At 35.6% G+C, this 23167-nt stretch overlaps 1 protein-coding gene across 1 annotated transcript in view; it reads left to right on the plus strand.

Moving 5' to 3' along the window:
• The window catches only part of sorcs3a (sortilin related VPS10 domain containing receptor 3a), a 193477-nt gene that overhangs the window by 145229 nt on the left and 25081 nt on the right, over window positions 1–23167 (plus strand). The window contains exons 11-18 of the mRNA XM_026201873.1: window positions 3091–3193; window positions 4920–4996; window positions 5397–5488; window positions 10239–10346; window positions 11108–11225; window positions 11306–11439; window positions 18561–18674; window positions 19764–19935. Of these exons, the coding sequence (XP_026057658.1) occupies window positions 3091–3193; window positions 4920–4996; window positions 5397–5488; window positions 10239–10346; window positions 11108–11225; window positions 11306–11439; window positions 18561–18674; window positions 19764–19935 (918 nt within the window). The remainder of the gene's footprint in view (window positions 1–3090; window positions 3194–4919; window positions 4997–5396; window positions 5489–10238; window positions 10347–11107; window positions 11226–11305; window positions 11440–18560; window positions 18675–19763; window positions 19936–23167) is intronic.

A 23167-nucleotide genomic window follows, 5' to 3' on the forward strand; every position in this document is an offset into this window, starting at 1 on the left:
TTTTGTGGGAATACAATGAAACATAAACTGCCTATGAACTGTCTAATTCTTTCAAGGTAATATTCCTTCTCCAATGGATTTGATTAAAGGCAACAGACTAGTCAGTGCAAAATCAGAAATTATATTAGATCTACTCAAATAATAACTTTTTTATATTATTTGTAAATGGGAGGTTGTTTCCGGGTATTGATATGCATAGGTACTCATTATTATTTAGCAGCTGTATCATGTTTAGATACAAAAAAAACAAAAAAACAATCAAAGCCAAAGACAAATACACAAAAAGATCCAGCAGACTGAAGAGGCTTGAATCTGTGTTGACTGTAGTAGTTCTCTGCTTTGACACTGTCATTAGCCTCCTATAATCCTTACAATTACTACTCTAAATCCTGTTGCCTTTGCCGTCCATGTAATAATGACAAGCCATCCATTGAAGGGATGAAAATCACAATTTGCGGTGCATGGACAGCAAATATAATTCTTGTTTTGTTATGTTGGAGGCCCCAGGAGAGTTGCTTCTCTGCTTTAAAGTCAAATCCCTGTCTTTTTCCGGCAATGACTGTAAAAGGCAATTAATGTTTAAGGCAAGGGTAGCGGTCTTGAGAGAGGGCACTCCAAACATGATTATATAGCCTTATTTGGCCCTTTGTGTGTGTGTGTGTGTGTGTGTGTGTGTGTGTGGAAACCACAGTCGATATCTTATTATTATTAATTTGAGCTCTTCAAGCTGTTATCTTTATTGTATTGGATAAATGAGTTCATGATAACCACTATAGCACACAGTAATAAAACATCACACCTGCCCTTTATCACAAAACCAAACACACACTTCTACAAGTCATGGCTTGAGGCTGTCTACATTTGAAAACATTGAAGCTACATGTTATTTCTGAAAATTTACGAACACAGTTCACTCATCTGGAAGCTTGAGGCTACAATTCAGCAACTGTGAACATGTAATCAAATCCGGCTTTATTTGGAAATGTAAAAAAAAAAAAAAAAAGGATAATTTTAACTCTGCACCAATAGTATTATAAATGTATCGTGCACTATCCTTCAAAAGTTTGGTTAAGGATTTGTTAAATGTTTTTGAAAGAAGTCTCTGAAGCTTAATGCATTTATTTATTTATTATAAAAATACAGTAAGAAGAGTAATATTGTGAAATGTTGATAGCTGCTTTCTATTTGAATCTATTTTAAAATTTTCTTCTGTGATGCAAAGCTGAATTTTCAGCATCATCACTCCAGTCTTCAGTGTCACATGAATCTTCATAAATCATCCTAATATGCTGATTTTCTGCTCAAAAACATAGAAATGTTGAAAAAAGTTATTATATATTATTTATAGTTATTAATATATATATATATATATATATATATATATATATATATATATATATATATATATATATATATATATATATATGGAAACGGATATATATTATTGATATCATGATTGTTTGATTAACAGAAAGTTCAAAACAACAGCATTTATTTGAATTCGATTTTTTTTTTCAATTGTTTAGAACGTCTTTACTGTTGATAAAGTTTTGATAAATTTAATGAATATTTGTTTTCATTCACTCAATGCAAAATCAATCAATCTATCAATAAAAAAACAAACAAGGTAGCAAACAAGATGGCCCCAAACTTTTGAATGGCACGGTTACTACAATTGCACTTACATTATAGAAATAAAAGTGCCAGTGTAGGCCAGTGTAGGCTTTTTACTCAGTCAAAACACATTAAATAGCTACTTTGTTTATTTTCCGATTCTGACAAATAAAGTAGACAGATTTGCATTTCATTTTGAACTATCACAGAATTCTCCTTATTGAGTGAACAACTGCTATTACTATTAAATGGTTATACCTCGCGACAAAAACTGAAAGAGAGCATCTGTCAATTGAAGGCAAAAAATAGTTGATATGTTATGTGATGATAAAAAATAAATAGAACAGGTGTGATACTGTCACAAAGACGAACCCCGTGAGTCCCTCTGCTGGCCAGCGGAGGGCACCCTCACCTGAATACTGACACACGCATCCATTCATTCACTTACACTGATAACACTAAACTTCCCAATAGCCCCGTCCTTGGACTCTGATCACCTGCACAGGTGATCGTCATCAAGACTGTGTATTTAAGCTGGACTTCCACCACAGTTCAAACGCGAAGTCTTGATTTGCTGTGTCTGTCATTTCTGAGCGTTATTACCCGTGTTTGATTTCCTGTTACCGATTCTGCCTGTTATTTCTACGTACCTTTGCTGCCTGCCTACCGACCCCTTGCTTGTTACTGGATTATTGATTCTCTGTTCTTCCTACGCTGTTGAGATTGCTGGTTCCGACCACTGCCTTCACGACCACGAGTCTTCACAATAAAGCCTGCATTATGGATCCCATGTCGTGTTCTGGATCATTACAGATACTCTATGTTGATAATCGTGCATCTACAGAACACATTAAAGCAATGTTTATTCTATGTCATTTTGTTTCCAGACAACTTCTTAGTTGTAAGTCGAACACCTGCTAAGCTAAGATTACTACTGGCATTTAGTTTTATGTCGTATCATTTGGCCTTTATTGTCTAAAATAAGACATTTCGGGTTGGAGTACTCTACATCTGAATTTTAAAGAAACAGAATAATTCCCACAACAGGTATAATGTCATAAATTATGTTTGTGTTGTCTTGATAAGCATACCATCTCATGCAGCATTGTCTTCCATCATCCTTTAATTTGATTGGCTGAGTTTGTTTTCTAGATTTATCGTCTTGATTTTCGTGAGCTCTGTTATTTTGTTTACACGCAGATCTCCGACCACAAGATTAACTGTATCTGGTATGCAATAGATCACATAGTATTATCCATGTTTCATGACACTGAATAATGGGAGTTGTTTCTGTACTATGAATTGTGTAATATTAAGCATAAAGTCGACTACGTTATGGCCAACACAGCAGAACTCGTCCGCTTATTGTCTTAGACTTTCTCATGCCTGCGGGATCACATCGGCTTGTTTTGATTGACAGCTACATTATAGCTTTGTTGTGGCTAATGGAGGATGTGTCACTTTCTCTCTGCTCAGCCGTTTTGCTCGCTGCATCTACAACTGCAGATGTCAGAGAACCCGTACCTCTCAGGCTCCATCTCCACTAAGAGCTCAGCGCCGGGAGTCATCGTGGCTACAGGTAAATTAAAAACCTGAGCGCCGTGTGGGACTGTCATGTCCGGCTGCTGTTTGGTGTGTTGGCATGTTTGTAAGAAACGTATACATTGCTTGTTACGTCAGGCTGGTCACTAAGGATGCTTTCAATCCAGAGCTTTTGTTGCGGACCCTTGGAGGTTTGGTTGCAATCAGCGTTTGGTCTGTTTAGTAGGTATGGAAGTGGATTTTGGCACCAATTGAAAATGTAATTTGGAGAACGACTCAGCTTGTTAAAAGGCAAATAACTCTAAATCACAAATACCAAGAACTTTTGAATAGTTCACTTGAAAATGTAAATTTACTCACCCTCATGTCTTCCCAAACCAGTATGACTTTCTGTCTTCTCTGGGACATTAAATAAGCTTTTTACGAGAAATGCGGAATGGAAGTCAATGGTGAACAAAACTATTTGGTTACCAACATACTACAGAATACCTGCTTTTGTGTTCGGAAGAAAAAAATGAATTTTTGTAATGACACGGTGGTAAATGATTAAATAATTTTCATTTTTAGGTGAACAACCTGTAATGTAGGCATATAGTTTGCATATTTCACCTCTCCTGGTCAGTTGTATAAAAAGATCCCAGACTTTTGAACGACAGAATATCCGGAGTTTTTTTTTTTTACTATATTATTATCATTATATAAAAGGGATTTTGAGTTGTAATATGGCCATGTGCTCCACCTAATATGTCCCTTTTTCTGGACAGATAATGTAAAAAAGTATACTCCGTATTTATGAATGTTGAAAAAATAAAAAGTTTTGAAATAGCCCCATGTTTTAAATATAAGGACGTTCTTTGAACATGAACAGCTCTCTCATTTCAGTTTCACAGTGGGTTTGCTGTTAAAGTTGTCACTTGAAGGTAATAGACTAATTTCTCACGAGCAACTCAAGGGCATACAATCACTCCCCCTCAGTTCATTGTGACAGCCTTAGAACAAAGCAACAGCACACAGCCGAGGCGACTGTGGGTGGGTTCATGCTAGTCATGATGTTTGTGTGCGTAGGTGTAAAACAACACAACTCAACTACAGTACACAAGAGTAGAACTGCAAACATGTAGCACTCATACCTAATCTTTCTCTTGTTCTCTCTTCTGTAATTCAGAGTCGATAGAGGAAAAGGTATTGCTCAGAAGTTTCTCTTTTAAAACTTCCAAGTAACTTTGACATACAATCAGACAATTGTTGACAGAGAGTAAATGTATGGAAATATAAAACGAGTATGGTAGCACAGCTCAGATCATTTGGTCTTGGATGAGCAATTTGATGAGAATTGTTTGAGTGCATACTGTGGCACTTGATTTTTAATTTCAGACTTTTGTGTCTTGGCAATTGTGAACACAGTGTGAGACATTATGGATAACTTTTCTTCTTTTTCTTTTTTCAAAATCTCCACTGACGTTTGGAAATAAGCTGTTTATTTTTTATTTTTTTGTCTAACATGATTATGTGTCCGGATTGTGGGCTCGTGAACATACCAGTCAGAACTGAGTGTGTTTGTATGAATGTTGTGATATTAAGCTTATATGAGCATGAATTGAGCAAATATTGAGCCATGCTGTCTGACCTCAATTACAAATTACAAAAGCTGCTTATTCAAATACAGATTTGTTGATTTATGAATTTGGAATGTACAATGCTGTTGTTCTACATTGTTTCATTATTTAACACAAATATTTCTTTGGATTTGGTTTGTTTTCCAGGAAATATTGGCTCTGAGCTGTCTTACAATAATGTGGCGATGTTCATTTCATCAGATGCAGGCAATAACTGGAGACAGGTATGGTTGGTTTACATTGGTTCATTCTTCCCATTTAGCCACTTGTTAGCAACAATGTAAATTCACGGTTGGTTTTTAATTGTGTATTGAGCTTGTGTTAAACACGAACCTTATTTCAGGCACTATACCACAAAAACATTTACAAACAAAAACAAAAACATATTGGACGATTGAACCGGAAGTGCTAAAATGCTAACTATGGCTGGGGTTTTGACCTAAAAAAATACTCAATCTCTGCAGTACTCCATTGCACAACAAGAAAGCTTAAACCAGAGTAAAAAACTAGAAAAACTATTATGACTGTGAGAAAAGTACACAAATTTGTATACAAAAGTTTCTTTTTGAGCCTATTTGTGCAATAAGATGAAAATAACCCCATGTTGTTCTTCCCATGATACAGATCTTTGAGGAAGAGCACAACGTGTGGTTTTTGGACAAAGGTGGAGCTTTGGTTGCCGTGAAGCAGCCCACTGTGCCCACTAGACATCTTTGGTAGGTGAAAATAAGCTTGCTTCTGCCAGGTTTATTCATGCTGGTTTGGTGAAATTTCTGCTTCAGTTACTTTGGTTGGAAATCCATCTGTCTTACAGGGTCGGTTCTGTGCTATTAAGATCATTGAGGGAAAAAAAAACGAATAAAAATTAAATCGTTGGTTTGGTGTAGATCGAACATGCTTCCCACAAGAACAAACATTGCAGGACACGAAAGCTGCCAAATAACAGATTGGAATAAGTTTTTACGTGGTGCACCATGGGAAGTGTTCCATATTAAAGCTTCCCACTTATCCTCCCCGAGTTCACTCATTGGTTCCTTCTTCAAATTGGCCCTCCCTGGTCTTGCTTCAGTGATGTTTAATCCTCCAGAGACTTAAATCTTTTTTTCTCTTATCGCTCGAAGCGTTTGGCTTTAGTTTTAGGCCCACTGAAGTGTGGCACCTTCATTTTTTTAGTTCTCTTAAACAACTCAACCGAGACAGTAAGTGGAGTCACAACTGTGGAGGGCAGTTGTGTAATTTCCTGCTAGCATGACTTCAGATAACAGCCTTGACTGTAGAGTATGTTCACTTAATGGATACGTGTCAACACTTCCTCCGACTGTTGCTTTTAGCAGACCAGAGACAACTTGGAAGCAGCAGCATTGTGCATCGTTGCAACATTGCCACACATTCTCCCCTACTATTTGCACCTATGACATGATGTTGATAAAGTGTCATGGCCAGACTTTCAGGAAGAAAGTTCTCCAGCTTTTACTTGCTTCTGTTCCCTCCAACATTTAAAGACATTAAGATCTTGAAACATGGCTATTTTCTATTTGTTTTTTCTGGTTTCAACTCACTTTTCAGACTGGGTTTGATGTGTATCTTATTCCCTCTTAAAAACTGAGACAGATTGTTCAAGTCAGTGTATCTCACAGCCTTACACTCTTATTTGTGATGGCACTCCCCCGCCCCCATATACTGTATATGTATATGCAAATTAATTTCCTGCCAGCAGGAGGCACTTTAAGAGCGGCAGAGAGAGGTTTCTCCGGTAACGGCTGTAAAGCAGCACTGAGCTCACAAATGCTGATTTATCAGGCATTACATGCAAGATTAAATGAAAATTACAAAAAATAACAGAAAGCTGTCTAAATACAATCGGTTACCTTCTGAAAAACAGTAATATAGAAACACTCACTTGTTTTTGATTTTGAAATGTGGAGTGTTCATGTTTATTCAATGAAGTCAAAGCCTTTCTATTTCTGGTGGTCAGTTAATCAATGTATGGGAAACCATGCAAGTTGTAATATTATTATTATTATTTATGATTTATTTAAATGTTACATTTCCATTATTTAAGAACCCCCTGAAGTTTTTTCATGAACCCTAGTTTGGGAAATCTTGATGTCATGTAATGTTTAATGCACTTCTTGTTGTTAATCACAATAAATTAAATGCATTTTCTTTCTCTTTGCATTTTTATATTAATAATTCAATTCAATTCACGTTTACAAATCATTGCAAAGCAACTTTACAGAAAATTATGTTTCTACAATATTTAGTAGTAGATTAACAGTGGTGACTGTCAGTTTATGTGCATTTGACAGATATTCTCAGAAAAATTAATACATGTCGAAGTAAACCAGATGATGATCAATATTAACAGCAATTATTATATGATGCAATCACACTTGTAGCAATATTTGTTAGTTCTGTATGTTCCAGGGTTAGCATCATCTGGGGTCCTCTGATGGTCAGCATCATCTCTTCTCAGGTGTTCTGGATCCAGACTGGAGCTTGTGTAAATCCTAGGGACGTAAATCCCGTAGCAAAACAGAGAAACAAATAGAGACATAATTAGCATAGCTGCTGTTCCTACCAAGTAAAATTTATTAGTTTAATAACCCAAGCTAAAGAATAATAATGCACATTTGATCAGATACAACTGTAGTACAAGATTATCAGAGGCATTATTCGAATGCTGGACGAAAGAGATTTTAATCTAGATTTAAACAGAGAGAGTGTGTCTGAACCCCGAACATTATCAGGAAGGCTGTTCCAGAGTTTGGGAGCCAAATGCAAAAAAAGCTCTACCTCCTGTAGTGGACTTTGCTTTCCTAGATACTACAAAAAGTTTAGCATTTTGTGATCTTATAAGGCTAGTTAGGTACGCAGGAGCTAAACCATTTAGGACCTTATAGGTAAGCAGTGTTGGGTAAGTTACTCAAAAAAAGTAATCCACTACAAATTACTAATTACTGCTCTAAAATTGTAATTTGATTACATTACTGATTACTGCATGTAAAAAGTAATCAGATTACTAATTACTTTACTTTCAAGTTACTTTGAAAACCTATTAAACATACAAGGAAAAGAACTACAAACAAAGTGAAACTCAGTTCTTTCCGTAATTTAATATTGACTGAAAAATATTAGAGAAATATGAAAACAGCAACTTGAATTAAAAATGCAATGCATTTCTATAACTTAACATTCTTAACATAAACTTGCCTAACAATGAAAACTGTAGTCTTTTTAAATGTATCTACAGTATGTCTTAACTACATATGGGCTGTCATTCCAAGGAAGCTTCTATTATTACAAGTCCAGATGTCTGCGGTTGTGGAGACATATTCCAAACGATCGAATGTTTTTTTTTTAAGAACATACTCCATATCCGCATAGGGCTGTCACTTTTCGTTCGAAAATCGATTGCACAATCGATCGGACCAACCAAAAAACGTTTCGAAAATGAAAATAGGGAATCGATTTTGAAATAATTATCGATTTATTTAAAAATAATTAAACAATTACAAAAATATAGATGTAAAAAACTTGTGTTATGGCTTACTTTATATCATGTTACGCTGGCTCGGGCTTGCGCTCCAGTTTGTGATGTAAATGAACGTGATGTGTTTCGATTAGCGCGAGAAAGATGTGAAATGGATGCTGAGTAGATGCAACGGGGCTTGCCTCTGGCGAAAATACGTTTTGGTTGCACCAGCAACTAAAGCAAAGTTCTGAGGTTTGGAAAAGTTTTGACCATGTTTATAATGAGAATAATGAGTGAATAATGACGCACCATCAGTGAGCGCAGGAACACACTGAAGACATCTACAGTGGATTCAATCATTTTCCTCCACAAAAACATGTAGACCTAGCCTAATCTCTGTGAGTAAAGGTTTTTCAAATGATAACTATATATTCATTAAGGCTTAAATGCATAATGTGGACTGAGTATTTACGCTAATGTTGGCATTATTCTATTATTAAATGTCAGCTGATATGTGGAGAAGCAAACCCGGCGGAGCCTTTATCCTAATTTCGTTATTGCCAAATACCCATCTTAATTAAAAATGTATCTTAATTTAATCTGTTAAAAAAGACTCGTTTTTATTGGTGCGTTTTTTTTTTATTTATAGGCTAAATGAGTCTATGTCTATTTAGAGTGCTGAGATGTTACGATGTTACAGAGGATTTATTTTATTTCTTTATTCCAACTTCCAAGTGGCCTAGTCTACGTTAGTTATGAATAAATTATGTTAAAACATGTATAAATGACTCATTGTTGACAAAAGGCAAAAGAGCTTTGTGTGTATGCGCATATCTGAATGTCGGGCTGCGCTGCACACGGGTTCGGGCTTTTAAAAAGCTATCAATCAAATTGGAATACTTCTCGGGCTCGGGCCGAAACCTGTCGAGCTCGGGTCCTGTCGGGCCTAACTTTTAAGGCCAGATTAAAGCTCTAATGCCAATAAATAAGAAATATTGCTGACTTGTGCGTTTCCAAGCGCTCTATGTGGCGTTGAAAAAAAAGGAAACGTCTTTTTTTTTTAGACATGGAAAATCGATTTTACAATCAATTCAATGAACACTTATGTCTTAAAAATCGAAAAAGCTTTTTACACAAAAGTGACAGCCCTCCATCCGCATAGCATTTATCTAGATACCTTGCAAATGTCTTTCGGTCCTGCAAGGGTACAGAGCTGTCCGTCACTATCATCGTAAGCAATTCTCTAAATGACTGCGATTCCACAGTCGACAAGGCCAGCATTTACTCCACCACATACGCTGCTACAGCTCTCTTCACCTGTCCAGAAGTTACCTTCCCTCCCGATCTTGAACAAAAATCTCCGTCGATTTTAACAGCACGAGTTCTCCGGTAATTCATTAAAGCGCATGCTCAATAACTGACGCAGCCGCCCCAAAACGTGATTAGAAATGCATTTTAATTTATTTACTTTAATATTTTTTTCTAACCAATACATTTGTAACGCAAGTAACGTAATTTTATTGACATCAGTAACTGTAATCAAATTACATTTATTTTAAATGTAATGAGTTACATTACTGCGTTATCACGAAAAGTAATTAGAATACAGTAACGCGTTACTTTGTAACGCGTTATACCCAACTCTGTAGGTAAGTAATGATAATTTGTAACTTATATGGAACTTAATAGGTAGACAGTGCAGAGATTGTAAAATTGATGTAATGTGATCATATTTTCATGACCACAATACTACAATATCATATTTAAACCAATGTGGTTAATGAATTAAGTCAAAAGTAATCTAAAAGTTATACAAAAAATAGTCTGACTATATTACATTATAGATTACATTACTAACTACAATTTGTGTCATGAAATTTGAAATCAGTCATGGAATACAAATGATCAAACCAGCACTGCCCGCACAATATTCTTTTTCTTTTTGTTGTTGTTGTAGTTTTGTCATTGACACATCTCAATATCTTCTGCAGGATCAGCTTTGATGAGGGTCGTCAGTGGACGCGTCACAGTTTCTCAGCCATGCCGCTGTTTGTGGATGGTGTTCTGGTGGAGGCAGGTGCAGAAAATCAGATCATGACGTAAGTCTATAGAAGTTTATTTTCGACTATCATCTTTCTCCCACACAAGTACACTGTCTGTGCATCCTCATTTTGACATATTTTATTACAGGAGAATAGATTCATCTGAGCTCTGAAAAATGTCTTGTTCAAGAGATACACTCATGAGGAAAGGTTAATTAACCAGACTCTTAAGCTAATGTTGTTAGTCTCAGTAAAGCAACAACATTTCTCATTATGTCTCAGTCATGGTATATAGTAAACGGTCATGTTGTACTTTTTAATTATTACTTTAAATCCACATTAATGCATAAGACAGGACACATATTAACAGATGTATTGTTAATAAACTAAACTGTATGCTAACAGTGGGATCTGCAGAGCAGTAGGTGCTACACACAGACAAAAACAGCTCAAGTTTTTACAGTATAAAAATCATTACATCTATGGAATTTCCCAATCAAACATGGAAACCCAACATGTGTGTGTGTGTGTTATCCAATTTGGTCAAGAACCTATACTATGTCAGAGTTCATTTTTAAAAGAATGAGCTACATAGAGCATTGGATTGTTCTCTCTAAATTCAAATAATATTACTAACACCATATTGTCAATTTATAGGAGAGATCAATTTCAGACATAGCTGATGAAGTAACCCAGGATTGCTCAGCCTGCCCTCTGGAGATGTACCTTTTTGCAAAGTTTAATTCCAACGCATACATGTCTGGACCAGCTAATGAAGGTGGAGTATGAGAATTAAACATTTCTTTGTCATTTGGCAGGTTTTTCGGACACTTCAGTCATCGTTCTGAATGGCAGCTTATTAAAATTGACTACAAGGCCATATACACCAGAAGGTGCACAGAGGGAGACTACCAAACTTGGCACCTGCATAACCAGGTGAAATAAAACAACAAGCGCAAACACAATTTCTGAATTTGTATTATAGGTTGCAACTCAGTTAGATGTTATTTTCTTAGGGTGAGCCATGTATAATGGGTCAAAAGCAGATATACATGAAACGTCGTCCCGGAAACTACTGCATGGTGGGATGGGACAACTCCAGGATCTTGTCTGCAGAACCCTGCATCTGCAGAGCACACGACTTTGAATGGTGAGTCAAGATCACACTTAACCAAATTAATCTAGCTTGAGATTCTGATCCAACCAATCTATCAGTGTTTTCCTACAGGTGTATTTTTTCTTGTGCTTCTGAAAGAATTGTCTTAAACGGTTTCATTTATTTTAGAAAGACTGTGTTATTAATTTGATTTGACTCCAATTAAATAAGGTCTCAAATGTAAACTGAGTCTAATTATATGCTGATCATCATTTTAGATGTGATCCTATTTTAGATATTTTATTATTATTACGGATATTCTTATACATTCGCTTCGCTGGTCACAATCTCACAAGCTGACTAGTCTGAACATACAGTAATCAGAGGTTGCAACCAAGGCTGTAGCCAGCTATGAGGTCACCGAGGTCCAGACCTCGGTACATTTTTCACGTTCGAAAATAAAATTCGTTCTCTGATTTGCTGCTAGACTCCTCATATGAATGTCTGAATGTATAATTCATCATGTTTAGCGTCCGTGGTATGAAAATACTGCGAGACACTTCCGAAAGTGAACAAGTCTTCAGAGAGTAGTGAGTAAGAGCGCGAGATCCAGCTATTATAAACATTTTTTTACTTGTTTTTCCATTATATTTAACACTTTAGAAAGCTTATAAAGTAGGAAGTTGCGGTTTAGGGTCAGCGATAACTTTATCTTATCTAATTTCTAAAATATTTGAAATAATTTCATTTTTTTTAATTTTTTTATTTATAGGTTATTGCTTATTTTAATAGCAACATCTGGCAACATTGCATTGCCTGCATCAGTCAGGCAGTAATCAAATAAGGCAGCGGCTATTTACACTAAATGCAAATAGCAGCATTTTTTGTGATATGCTATTTACACTAAGTGAAAATATCTATAGATTTTATTTATACTATGTTAAAATAGCAGGATTTTCTGCTATTTATACTACTTACTGCAAATAGTGGCAATTATCTGCACCTCTGTATTGTAGTACATTATAAAATAGTATGCAATAATAACTTATTGAGTCTAATTTAATGGATGCCACCTTATTGGGACTACACCTACCCTTAACTTTTTGATTATTTACTTATTTACTAGCTATTTACAGAAAATAAATGCTTTTCTGATGTGATATGAAATTTGAGTAAAAAAAAATTGTCCAAGAGGCAGATTCGAACCCGGGTCGGTCAGGTCAAAATATGTTTGACACACACTGACAGTCAGGTGTTGTCTTTTGTAATCTTGACTATCTGAAAATAACCCGTTTTGTGGGCAATATATACTGTATGTTTTCATGAATGATAAACAGCTGATAAAAATATTCACTCCATAAATATAGTATTAACAAACTTTGATGCAATTAATATGATTTAAAAATGAGCATCCCTCCAAAATTAGCTACATCTCTGTCTCTTTTCAGGTGTTAGTGTATATAATTAGCTGTATTTATAGGGGTTATTATAGAACAATTCTATAATAAGGGGGTTGTTATAGAAACCCCCTGGACCTCAGTAATTTTCAAAGCCTGGCTACTCCATGGTTAAAACTAATGCCATTACGTTTGGCTGCAAAATGCTTGCTCATAACAAAATATTATAGCCTTAACTTTTATTAAAGAAGGACGTATTAAAATGATCCAAAGTGAGAGTAAAGACATGTTACAAAAGATTAATATTTCAAATGTTTCTTGAGCAGTAAATAAGCATATTAGAATGATTTCTAAAGGATCGTGACACTGAGACTGGGAAAAATGATGCTGAAAATTCAGCTTTGCAATCAAAGAATAATTAAATATTTAAAATACAATAAAATAGAAAATTATTATTTTAAATTGTAATAATATATTGAAATATATTCATTTTTACTGTATTTTTGAATAAATAAATGCAGCTTTGGTGAGCCTAAGAGACATATGCTTATAAAATTTTCTCGGCCTCAAACTTTTGGTATAATACTTTTATTTTATCAGTGTGAACCAGTTCACAAATGCTTTATAAACAACATCAGATAATCATTTGGTGAGTCAATATATCAAACTGTTCAATCCGAGCAAGACGTCAAACTCCTGCAAACATAAAGTGTGGTCTAGATTTTCTTGTGCTATGATGTGCCGTTTTGTGCCCTAGTCTTTTTTTAGGTGGGATCACAGATATTTTATAAATCTCCAAACTCTCTGTGTTCTGTTCACTGGCGATCCAGGAGCTGTTTTCAAAGATCTCAGAATAGATAAAGTGTTTCTACACCAGCGCACTGGTTAACCCCCTCTGTAGGGTCAGTGTAGGTGGGAAAGGTGCCTTATTGAGGATCAAGATGCATGATTCAGACAGTCGCTGGACTTCAAAGCTTTTAAAGGTCACAGGGCTGAGAGAGAAAGAGAAGATCGAGCTTCTTTATCATAATAGTCTGTTGTTGTCTGTTTGGAGGTTCTTTTAAAATATATATAAATACCTTGGGATCTACAACATTTATCACATTCGCAGACCAAGTGTTTAATCTTCTTTCAGCAATGCACAGTGTATCCTTACTTTGTGTTTAATACGTTCTTCTGTTCTGTTTGGTCTTGTTTTGCAGGAAAAAGTAAAGATAAAAATCTCAACATGCTTTCAGATATGTGTTCATTTGTATTCTCTATATGCAAGCAATCCCCAGGATATTTCTTGAGTTTTATTGGGGCTTGCATGTACCTAGTAAGTTTGATTCTAATTATTAGGGATGCACCGAAATTTCGGCCACCGAAAATTTTCGGCCGAAAATGGTCTTTTCGGTTTTCGGCCGATAGACTTTTATCACCGAAACAACACGGTCGAAATGTTGTGATGACGCAAACAGAAACCGCGACCTGCACGTGCACCTGCATAAGGCAGACAACGAGCTCCACGCGACATTCACTTAAAAACAGTGAGAAAATTCTCTCTCTTCGTATTCCTTTATTAGCAGCACTAAAACGTCTCCTAACAAAGAGATTAAGACGGACCACGAAGTAAAAACAAAGAAAAGTAGTCTTATAGAGTCTGTTAGCACACGTCTCATTGAGATCTTTTCGGATCCTCTGCACTTCATCGCGAATGTGCTTGATCCGCGTTATAAAGACCATTACTTGGATGCGGAAATAAGGCAGCGCGCACGAGAAATGATCCAGGCCGCGCTGTATGCGGAGAACCCGCGTGGAGACGGAGAAGCGCCAAGCGCAGGAGACTGATCAGAGCGCAGAAAAAAGACTGGTCTCTGCACCAGATGAGTGGCATGCACCATCGTTGTCTGATATGTTCAGTGGAATTCTGCAAGAAAGTGCCTCAAATAATAATAATACGTTGGCTATTTTGTTCTTAGGCTACTATATATATACACACACACACACACACACACACACACACATACATACATAATATCAGATTGTAGCCGTATTTATGCTAGATTTCTGCTTTAATTTGATAAAAATGTTTATTTATGCCCTGGCCCTATTTAAATACACTCTCTCAAATATTTCTCAAATGTCAGGCAGATGACAAGCTCAACTGCTCAACAGCTAGATGGTTATCTGTCTGAAGTCCCCGTCCCCAGAAGTGATAACAGTCTTGCCAACTGGAGAAGTAATGCACTTTCTAGTCCTACATAGAACAATTTCAAGTGCACTTCACCTAAATGCACTTTGTTTTTATGAGAGAACTGTTCATTTTAAAACCTTTCTGCAGGCCAGTAGCACTGTACATTATTATTAAATATACACATGAGTGGGATACATTTTTAGTTTGAACTTTATTTTATACTGTGCATTGTTGCAATGTGCTTAATAAATATTTGCAAATCATTTTTAATTGTGTATTTTTATGTTTTTTTTAAATAAGTTATGTAATTGTAATTATCTTTGAAACTTTAATATTAATTTATGCAATTGCAATGTCTTAATTTTAGTAAAGTTAGTACACGGTCATAGCAATAAATGCAATGGTACTAATAATTGGCATAATTTCTTTCGGTGTTTCGGTTTTCGGCCTTGGTTTTCTCTTTTTCGGTTTTCGGTTTCGGCAAAGAATTTTCATTTCGGTGCATCCCTACTAATTATGTATTTTTTTCATTAACAATTGTTTGTGCAAAATATCAAAGGAAAGGATCCCTTGCTAGGACCCTCCTAAAATATGAAAAAAGCTGCATTTTGTCATAAAAATAAAAATAAAAAAAATTAACAAATAAATAAATAAATAATAATAATAATAATAAGTAATATGTAATAAGTACAGGTGCATCTCAATAAATTAGAATGTTGTTGAAAAATATGGACAGGTGCATCTCAATAAATTAGGTTGTTTTGTTTTGTTTGTTTTTTTATGGAATTTTGTGTTGTTGGCACTTGTAGTAGTTTGGATGATACAGACATAGCAAATTTTACCCAGTTCTCTTTTTATCTTAAATTACCAAACACAACCAAGCTGCAGAACTTTTTTTTCTCCCATTGATTTGTTTCTGAATGAGAAAAACTTTAGCAGTTTAATTTAAGTCCACTAGCTTATGTGATATTTTCTAAAATTCATTGTCCAGATCCGTTCAGGCCACTTTCACATTTTTCATCCTGTATTTGTAAGATAGGAAAATGCTTGAAAAACAAGACAACTTTTGCTGAATTTGTTGTGAAATCACAGAACTTTTAATTTGTTTTGAAGATGCAAAATAAACTAGTGACATGATGTGCAAAGTAATTACTCTGTGAATATGTTGTCTCTTTCCATTAGATCTGACACAGAGAGCTCATCTAATAATTGTTTATTGGTTTAGGTTGTGGTTAGAATTTAATATATGTCTTCTAGCTGCAGATATAAAATATGTGATACTGACAGAAGAACAAAATAACATTTGTAATACATTTGTTGCAAGGATATCTGCAATTACTGTAGGAATTCTTCATTTCCTCACCTTTAATAATAACTGCAGAATATACAGTGTCAACAGTTAAGAGGCCTTTTTAAACATGAACTTGTACATATTTTTACACTATATTTATATATGGGAGAACCACAGTGGACAGTGAGTCATCTCTCGAGACGTGAATAGATCCACTTCCACTGGGCTGAACCTCTGACATATTGACTCCACCACCTCGGATGGAGTCTTCATTCCCCGGGCCTCAGCCCCTGCCTCGACAGGATGTCTGCTCCCTGTTTCTGATTCTCTGGGATGTATGTTGCTCTGAGAGACAACAATTTCCCCTGGGACCACTGGAGGATCTGATGTGCCATTCTGCATAGAGGGCGAGACCTCAGACCCCCTTGATTGTTTATATATGCCACCACCAACATATTGTCCATCCTCACAAGGACATTATGACCCAGTTCAGTTTATATGCCAGGAGGAATGATGGTCCGGCACCCCAGCCTGCGAGAATATCTTTGGTTTTTTTTTTTTTTTTTTTTTTTACTGAAAGTGCTGCTCCTCTCTGCGCTCGCTGAACAGAACAGATGCAGAGAGAGAGGCTCGCGCTCGGAAAGAGAGACCTCACACTCGTGCGGCAGCACCAGAGAGAATCTCAGAGACTAAATAATGATTGCCCAAAAAGTCACTAGATTTGTCGGCAAGTCAGCAAATAAGCAAGTCCACTGCCCAGCGGACCTGCTTCAACCCTCTCGCAAGTGTTGATATGCTATTACTCGCGAGGTGTAACCAATCAGATAACGACGTGGGCGGGACATTGAGCAAGTCTGCAGGGTGGTGAATACAGAGACGCTGAGTGGCAGCTTTATCAGAGGGGGGGGGGGGGGGATAAAAATAATTAAACAGAGGCAGGGACCATTGACCAGAAAGGGGGAAATCCTACGCATCAGTGGATCTCCGGCAGGGTTCAACCGAAAATGATTCTCGATGTGCGAACGCGAATGCTGCCTGGCTGCAAACATGTGGGGCGGACAGTGCAGGGCACCTTGATCGCTCCCCCACGGGACGGGCCGCCCACAGAGGACCTAGGCTGGCTAGGATCTCTTTGTTGAAGCATTCTTCGCCTGCAGGACAGCCCTCAGGTCACCCAACTTAGGCTGAGGCTTTGTTTTCCCATGAACTTACTGACAAGTCTTCTGTCCCCATATTGTGAGAAATTGGAAGTACAGAAGCATTGTGTACCAATGTGTGTACATGATGTTACTGTAGTTCTAGACTAAATCTGAATGTGCATTAATTCATCCCACTTGAAAAAAAAAAAAAAGATTTAGTATTAATCAAAATGAATTAAATTCTAACAATTGTTACAATTTTTACTGCTAAAGAGTGTTGAACCTTCCTCTACTCTACAGAAGTTAATGTACTTTTCCTTCAGCCTGAGGTTTATTCATTAAACGTTTTGGTGTGAAAGGGCTTTTACATTTGAGCTTCTTATATTAAAACAATCAAGCCCCGCTCATATTGAAATAGTAATGTGAAATGAATGCATTACTTTCCATAAAAAGTAACTAAGTAATGTAATTAGTTACTTTTTTAAGGGAGTAACGCAATATTGTAATGCATTACTTTTAAAAGTAACTTTCCCCAACAATGTTCAAAAGTCATAGGAAAATAAGGCCTTTGACGCCACTGAACAGTTTAAACATCCGAGTGCTGGATGGGAACTGCTCATAATTAAAAACTCAAATGTGTGGTGCCAAAATGGACCATGTGGTCTGCTGGGTTATGTTGTGGATCAGTAATTAATTGATAAATCAAAGTCACTAGTGATATATGAACAGACATTAACTTCAGCAGGTTCCAGGGCTTCTGGGAGAAGAGCGAATTGAAAGATGTTAAGGACATACATTGATGCCTGCAGCTCTCACAGCAGAAAAGACATTTGTCATCCCATAATTAATACATCTCAATAGCTTCAATTGTCTCAAGGGCATAACAGAGGGACATGCTTGAATATAAGATGTGGCGCAATGCATGAATGAAAAGATCTAGAGGCAGTTAAGAGAATGTTTTACAGGATAGGAATCACGGAACGACATCAGAAAATGTCAAAAACCAGATCTGAAGTTATGACCTTGAATGAAACCGGTCAAACATACCTGAAGTGAATTTATGTTTATAACAATGGATTGATAACTCAAACGAGACAAAATTAAAGAAATTATAATTTATGTGAGATTATGTATATATAGATTTTTTTCTTCTTGTTTGTTTTGTTTTATAGTGATTATGGTTTTGAGAGAAGAGGGATTGGAAACTGTCTGCCTGCATTTTGGTTCAACCCTTCTACATTGTCTCGAAGCTGTAGCCAAGGACAAAACTACCTCAACAGCACTGGGTAAGCTGTATTTATATACAAATATACAGACTCTTCTTATTTCATCATGGTGGGATTTTACTCCTCTTGTGTCTACATTTATTCACTGATGGCTAAATCTGACCTGCAAACATATTTACATAGCAATTTAAATCTTGTATGAGACATATTTCATTTTCACTGTAAAGTTTTAGTATATATATATATATATATATATATATATTGTATTTTAGTACACCAAGTTAAACTAAATTAAAATAAGTTTGTCTTACTCTTAAGTTTATATAATAAACCCCGCTATTTTGTAAGTACAGTACATATAATATATATATATATATATATATATATATATATATATATATATATATATATATATATATATATATATATATAAACAATAGCTAACTTAGAGTATATTCCATGTCCAAGTAGTCATATTTTTTCTGTGATCACTGGGATAAAGTGAAAAGGATTATTTTTTTTTTTTTGTAAAGCAATTTCAATCAGACTAGCACTAAACCAATCTTGTTTTAGGAAAGTGGTTATTTTTAATTTGGCGAGCCATGATTTAAACTGTGCTGATGAGCAGGCACAAGCCATATTGACGTGAGCAGGTTTTTAAACTTTCTGGAGATTGTGGTGTCCGTCTTTACGACAACTTTCTAGACAGACAATCCATACAAAGAGACCTAGCTGGACAGATAACACTGTGTAATGGAAAGACTTCATTTAAACCTAATTTAAAACCAACTTCAGACAGAAAGCATATCCATTCTGAGCAAGAGTGCGAAATTACAGAGAAGGAAAAAGACAGAGAAAGAATGTGATTATCATTTTCAGAGATTGTGTCAGAGCTGCCACATGAATTCTGGCCAAAACAAATGCATCCTACAAAAAAAAAAAAAAAAAAAAAAAAAAATTACTGGGGCTGCTCAGAATGGATCTATCAGGTTTGTTGTATTAAAATGAATAAAAACAATGACCCATAAGTATTCAGAAACTTAGTCACAATGTATCACCGAGTTAGATCATGTCAAACCATCAAATCATTCATCTCAAAAGAGAGAACCATTTCAAACTATTTTTTTTTTATTTCATTGTGTGTTTCAGGTATCGTAAAGTGGTTGCGAATAACTGCACGAAAGGAGTGAAGGAGATGTACACAGCCAGGAAACAGCAGTGTCCGTACCGCCCCCCAAGAGGTTTAGTTCTGACGACCCGTGACGATAAACTCACAGCCAACATGGGCAGCAATGTGACCTTCCTGGTGCGGCTCGAGGAGGTGAGATCATGATGTTGGTCTTCTGAATCTGATGAACTCAGCTAATGGAAAATGATAGTCACATTATCAGATTCATTGATCTGATCATTTAAAATCCTGCATGGCCAGAAGCTGTAATTATCAGCCTGGTATTGAGTCAAGACCTAAATTATAATTATTATTAAATTGATGTGCCTCCAGGTGAGCAGGTTATTAATGGTCAGATATCAGGATGTCCATGTTGCAGATTAAATTATTATTTCAGCTAGTTGTTAGTGGCAAAAATTAGTATTTTATTTTTAGCTCGTATAAAAGTTAAAATGACAGTGTTATGCAGTTTTTTATATACCTATACCTATGTATTTGTCGACTGAGCGATGTGCAGAAATAGATTTTTTGTGCAATTCATACACAACATTTTTTGTAAATAAAGTAATAATTATTATTATTTATTATTAAATATAATAAAGTTATCATTAGACACAGACTTTGGCATTAATAACAAAATATATCAGAGTCATATCCATTTTAAGGCAAGACACCCAAGTAAATAGTTACTAATATGTAATAATAGATAATAGATCAAAAATACTAATCACCATTTTTGCCTGATTAGATTAAGAAGGGCAAACATGTTTGAATTCCAAGTTTTCTGAATGCAAATGATGCATCATTTTATCAAATGTACACTAATCTAAAGAAATTGTAACATCGGCTATAGGCTATAGTGCAAAATTATTTAATTTTGTAGACATATTAGGAAATTTAGATGAATTTATTTGTTTGCATTTAACATTGTTTTTTTTATTCGCTATTCTCATCTATGTCATAACAGATCTGCAGCCTATTTTAGATTGCAAATAACCATTTGAAAAGCACTGATATGGACAAAGTATTCATTGGATTTGTAGTTGAAAATCCATGTACTCTAGACAGTAATGGTAGCATTCAATTATGAACGCGATATTGCGTTACTTGTCCGTCTTAGTGTTTTATTAATGCCGTTTATGTTTTTTGTTAATACAGCACATAGCACTAGTCAACTAAATGAATGTAACAAGTAAGGGAAATATCATTATGGAATTTCTGTGGTCTAATGTGATAATGTTGTTCATGTTATTCTTCATGACGAAATTAAATTTTATTGCTGTAATTAATTTATAGCATTAAAGAGCAGGTCATATGGGTTTTTGAAAAATCTCTTTTGGAGTTTATAATGTTGCTATCCTTAAATGGAAACAATCTGCAAAGCTGTTAATCAAAAAAGTGCATTAATATATATATATATATATATATATATATATATATATATATATAAGACAGATATACTGTCTTTCAAAAGAGAGAGTCAACTCAGAGTCGCCTTAATGAGTCATCATATTTTCGAATCCTTTCCCTGTTACCGGTATACGTCACTAGGTAACACATTTGCATAACCCCGCCTGCCCATGAAATACGAACAGAGTCTGACCTGCCCACAATCACTTCTGCTATTAGTGTGCTTACGTTGATCATGGCTTTTATCTTAGTTGGCTTCTATTCTTAATTTGGACTAACAAGTTCGATTGATAAGGTTGTGTACATTTTCAATTGAGAGCTAAAAAAAGTTTCTGTGCTAATATGTGATGTATACCTAGTGCAGCTTTAGGTTTCCAGGTAAAGCACATTACTGTCTTTAGGTTGGGACACAATAAGCAGACTAGAAGAACTAGCGGCGATTAGCGTTCGCTAAACTGAACATCCAATCAGAGCTCTCTCTCTCGCCGATGGCCCTGACAAGATCCTGTTGAATTAGTTTTGAGAGCGATGTATGATGAATATATTTTTAGTCCAGTGTGCCTGTATATAAGATTAGTATTGACCAAGTGCAGAGGTTGTCATACAGTATGTGGATCAACTTACTATATTGTGTATTTTCATCTGTTTCCGTATGAAAAATAACTTTCATTTTGATTCAATGGATTTATTCTATTTTGAGAAGAAAAAAAAAAGTATCATGGATTTATTGCATTTTGGGGATTTTATTTTTAATAATAAAGCATTTTAACATAACATTTTATAATACATCTTTGAAAATCAAAACCTGGATTAAAATGTTTTATGTTATTGAAATATTGTAAATTATATATATATAAATTTCAGTAGTAATTTAAATACTAATTTAATTGCTCTCAAACGTTAAAATGTAGAGCTTCATTACTCAAAAATGCATAATTTCCTCCCTCCGAATCAGAATTTAAGTCAGAAAATATGAAGAAAGGCCAAATAGCAATCCACAGATATTTGGGCTTATAAGCCTTGCATATCTTCTGACAGATGAACTGCCACTGGTGCAACGCCTGAAACATCTGCCCCAAAACCAATCATTGCTTTAAAAACATCAAAAACAGAGAAAAGAAAGAAGAGGATCAGGAAGTTGAGATGAAATCGAGTCCATGCCTTGAATCATCACAAAACCCTGTCCTTCAGGCTCTACATCTGCCTATGGGCACAAGAGAAGAGTTCTGTGTGTGTGTGTGTGTGTGTGTGTGTGTGTGTGTGTGTGTGTGTGTGTGTGTGTGATTGTGTGCGCGAAATTCCCAAATCCGTGCTTATGCATCCACAAATCCTCCTCCTTTCTCTCTTTCTGCCATTAGCACATTGTAGCCTAATGCTATTGGGATATTAATTTGTAACACTGCATTAGCAGCACATGAAGGGGGGTGTTTATGCCCTGCATAATGACAAATCCAAAGCTGGTTTAGTTCTGTCTGTTTCCTTTTAGGCACTGCTGACTGTGAAAAGTGGTCCGCCTCTGTGCGTTTCTGTGCAAGCATGTGCACCGGGTTGCTTTTAAGATATTTCACACCACTTTGTGCAAAAAAAAAATCATAACTACACTGTGGGAGGAGGAAGGAAGAGTTGACTGACAGGTGGAACAGTTTGTATAATGATGGTCAGGTCACAATTTGTGGTGAGCTCATGAGGTCCTTTTTGAGGGAAGTCAGTTAACACAGTTTAGCTGCTGGCATTTTGGAAATGCCCCCCATCAATATCCCCCCAGGGAACTAATTCATTGCATGAATGAATGAATGAATAAAGATTTTCATTAGCATTTTTGTATCGGTTTGTCCTGTAAAAACACCAACACATGATTAATAAAACTTAAACTTATTAGAATACAATAATACAAAACATTTCAAAAGAGTGCTTCTATGTTTTCCAACCTAAAAACCTTGACTTCAAAAAAAAAAAAAGAAAAAAAAAAATTAAA

This window comes from Carassius auratus, chromosome 1 (genome assembly GCF_003368295.1).
Source record: "Carassius auratus strain Wakin chromosome 1, ASM336829v1, whole genome shotgun sequence".
NCBI classification, from domain to species: Eukaryota; Metazoa; Chordata; class Actinopteri; order Cypriniformes; family Cyprinidae; genus Carassius; species Carassius auratus.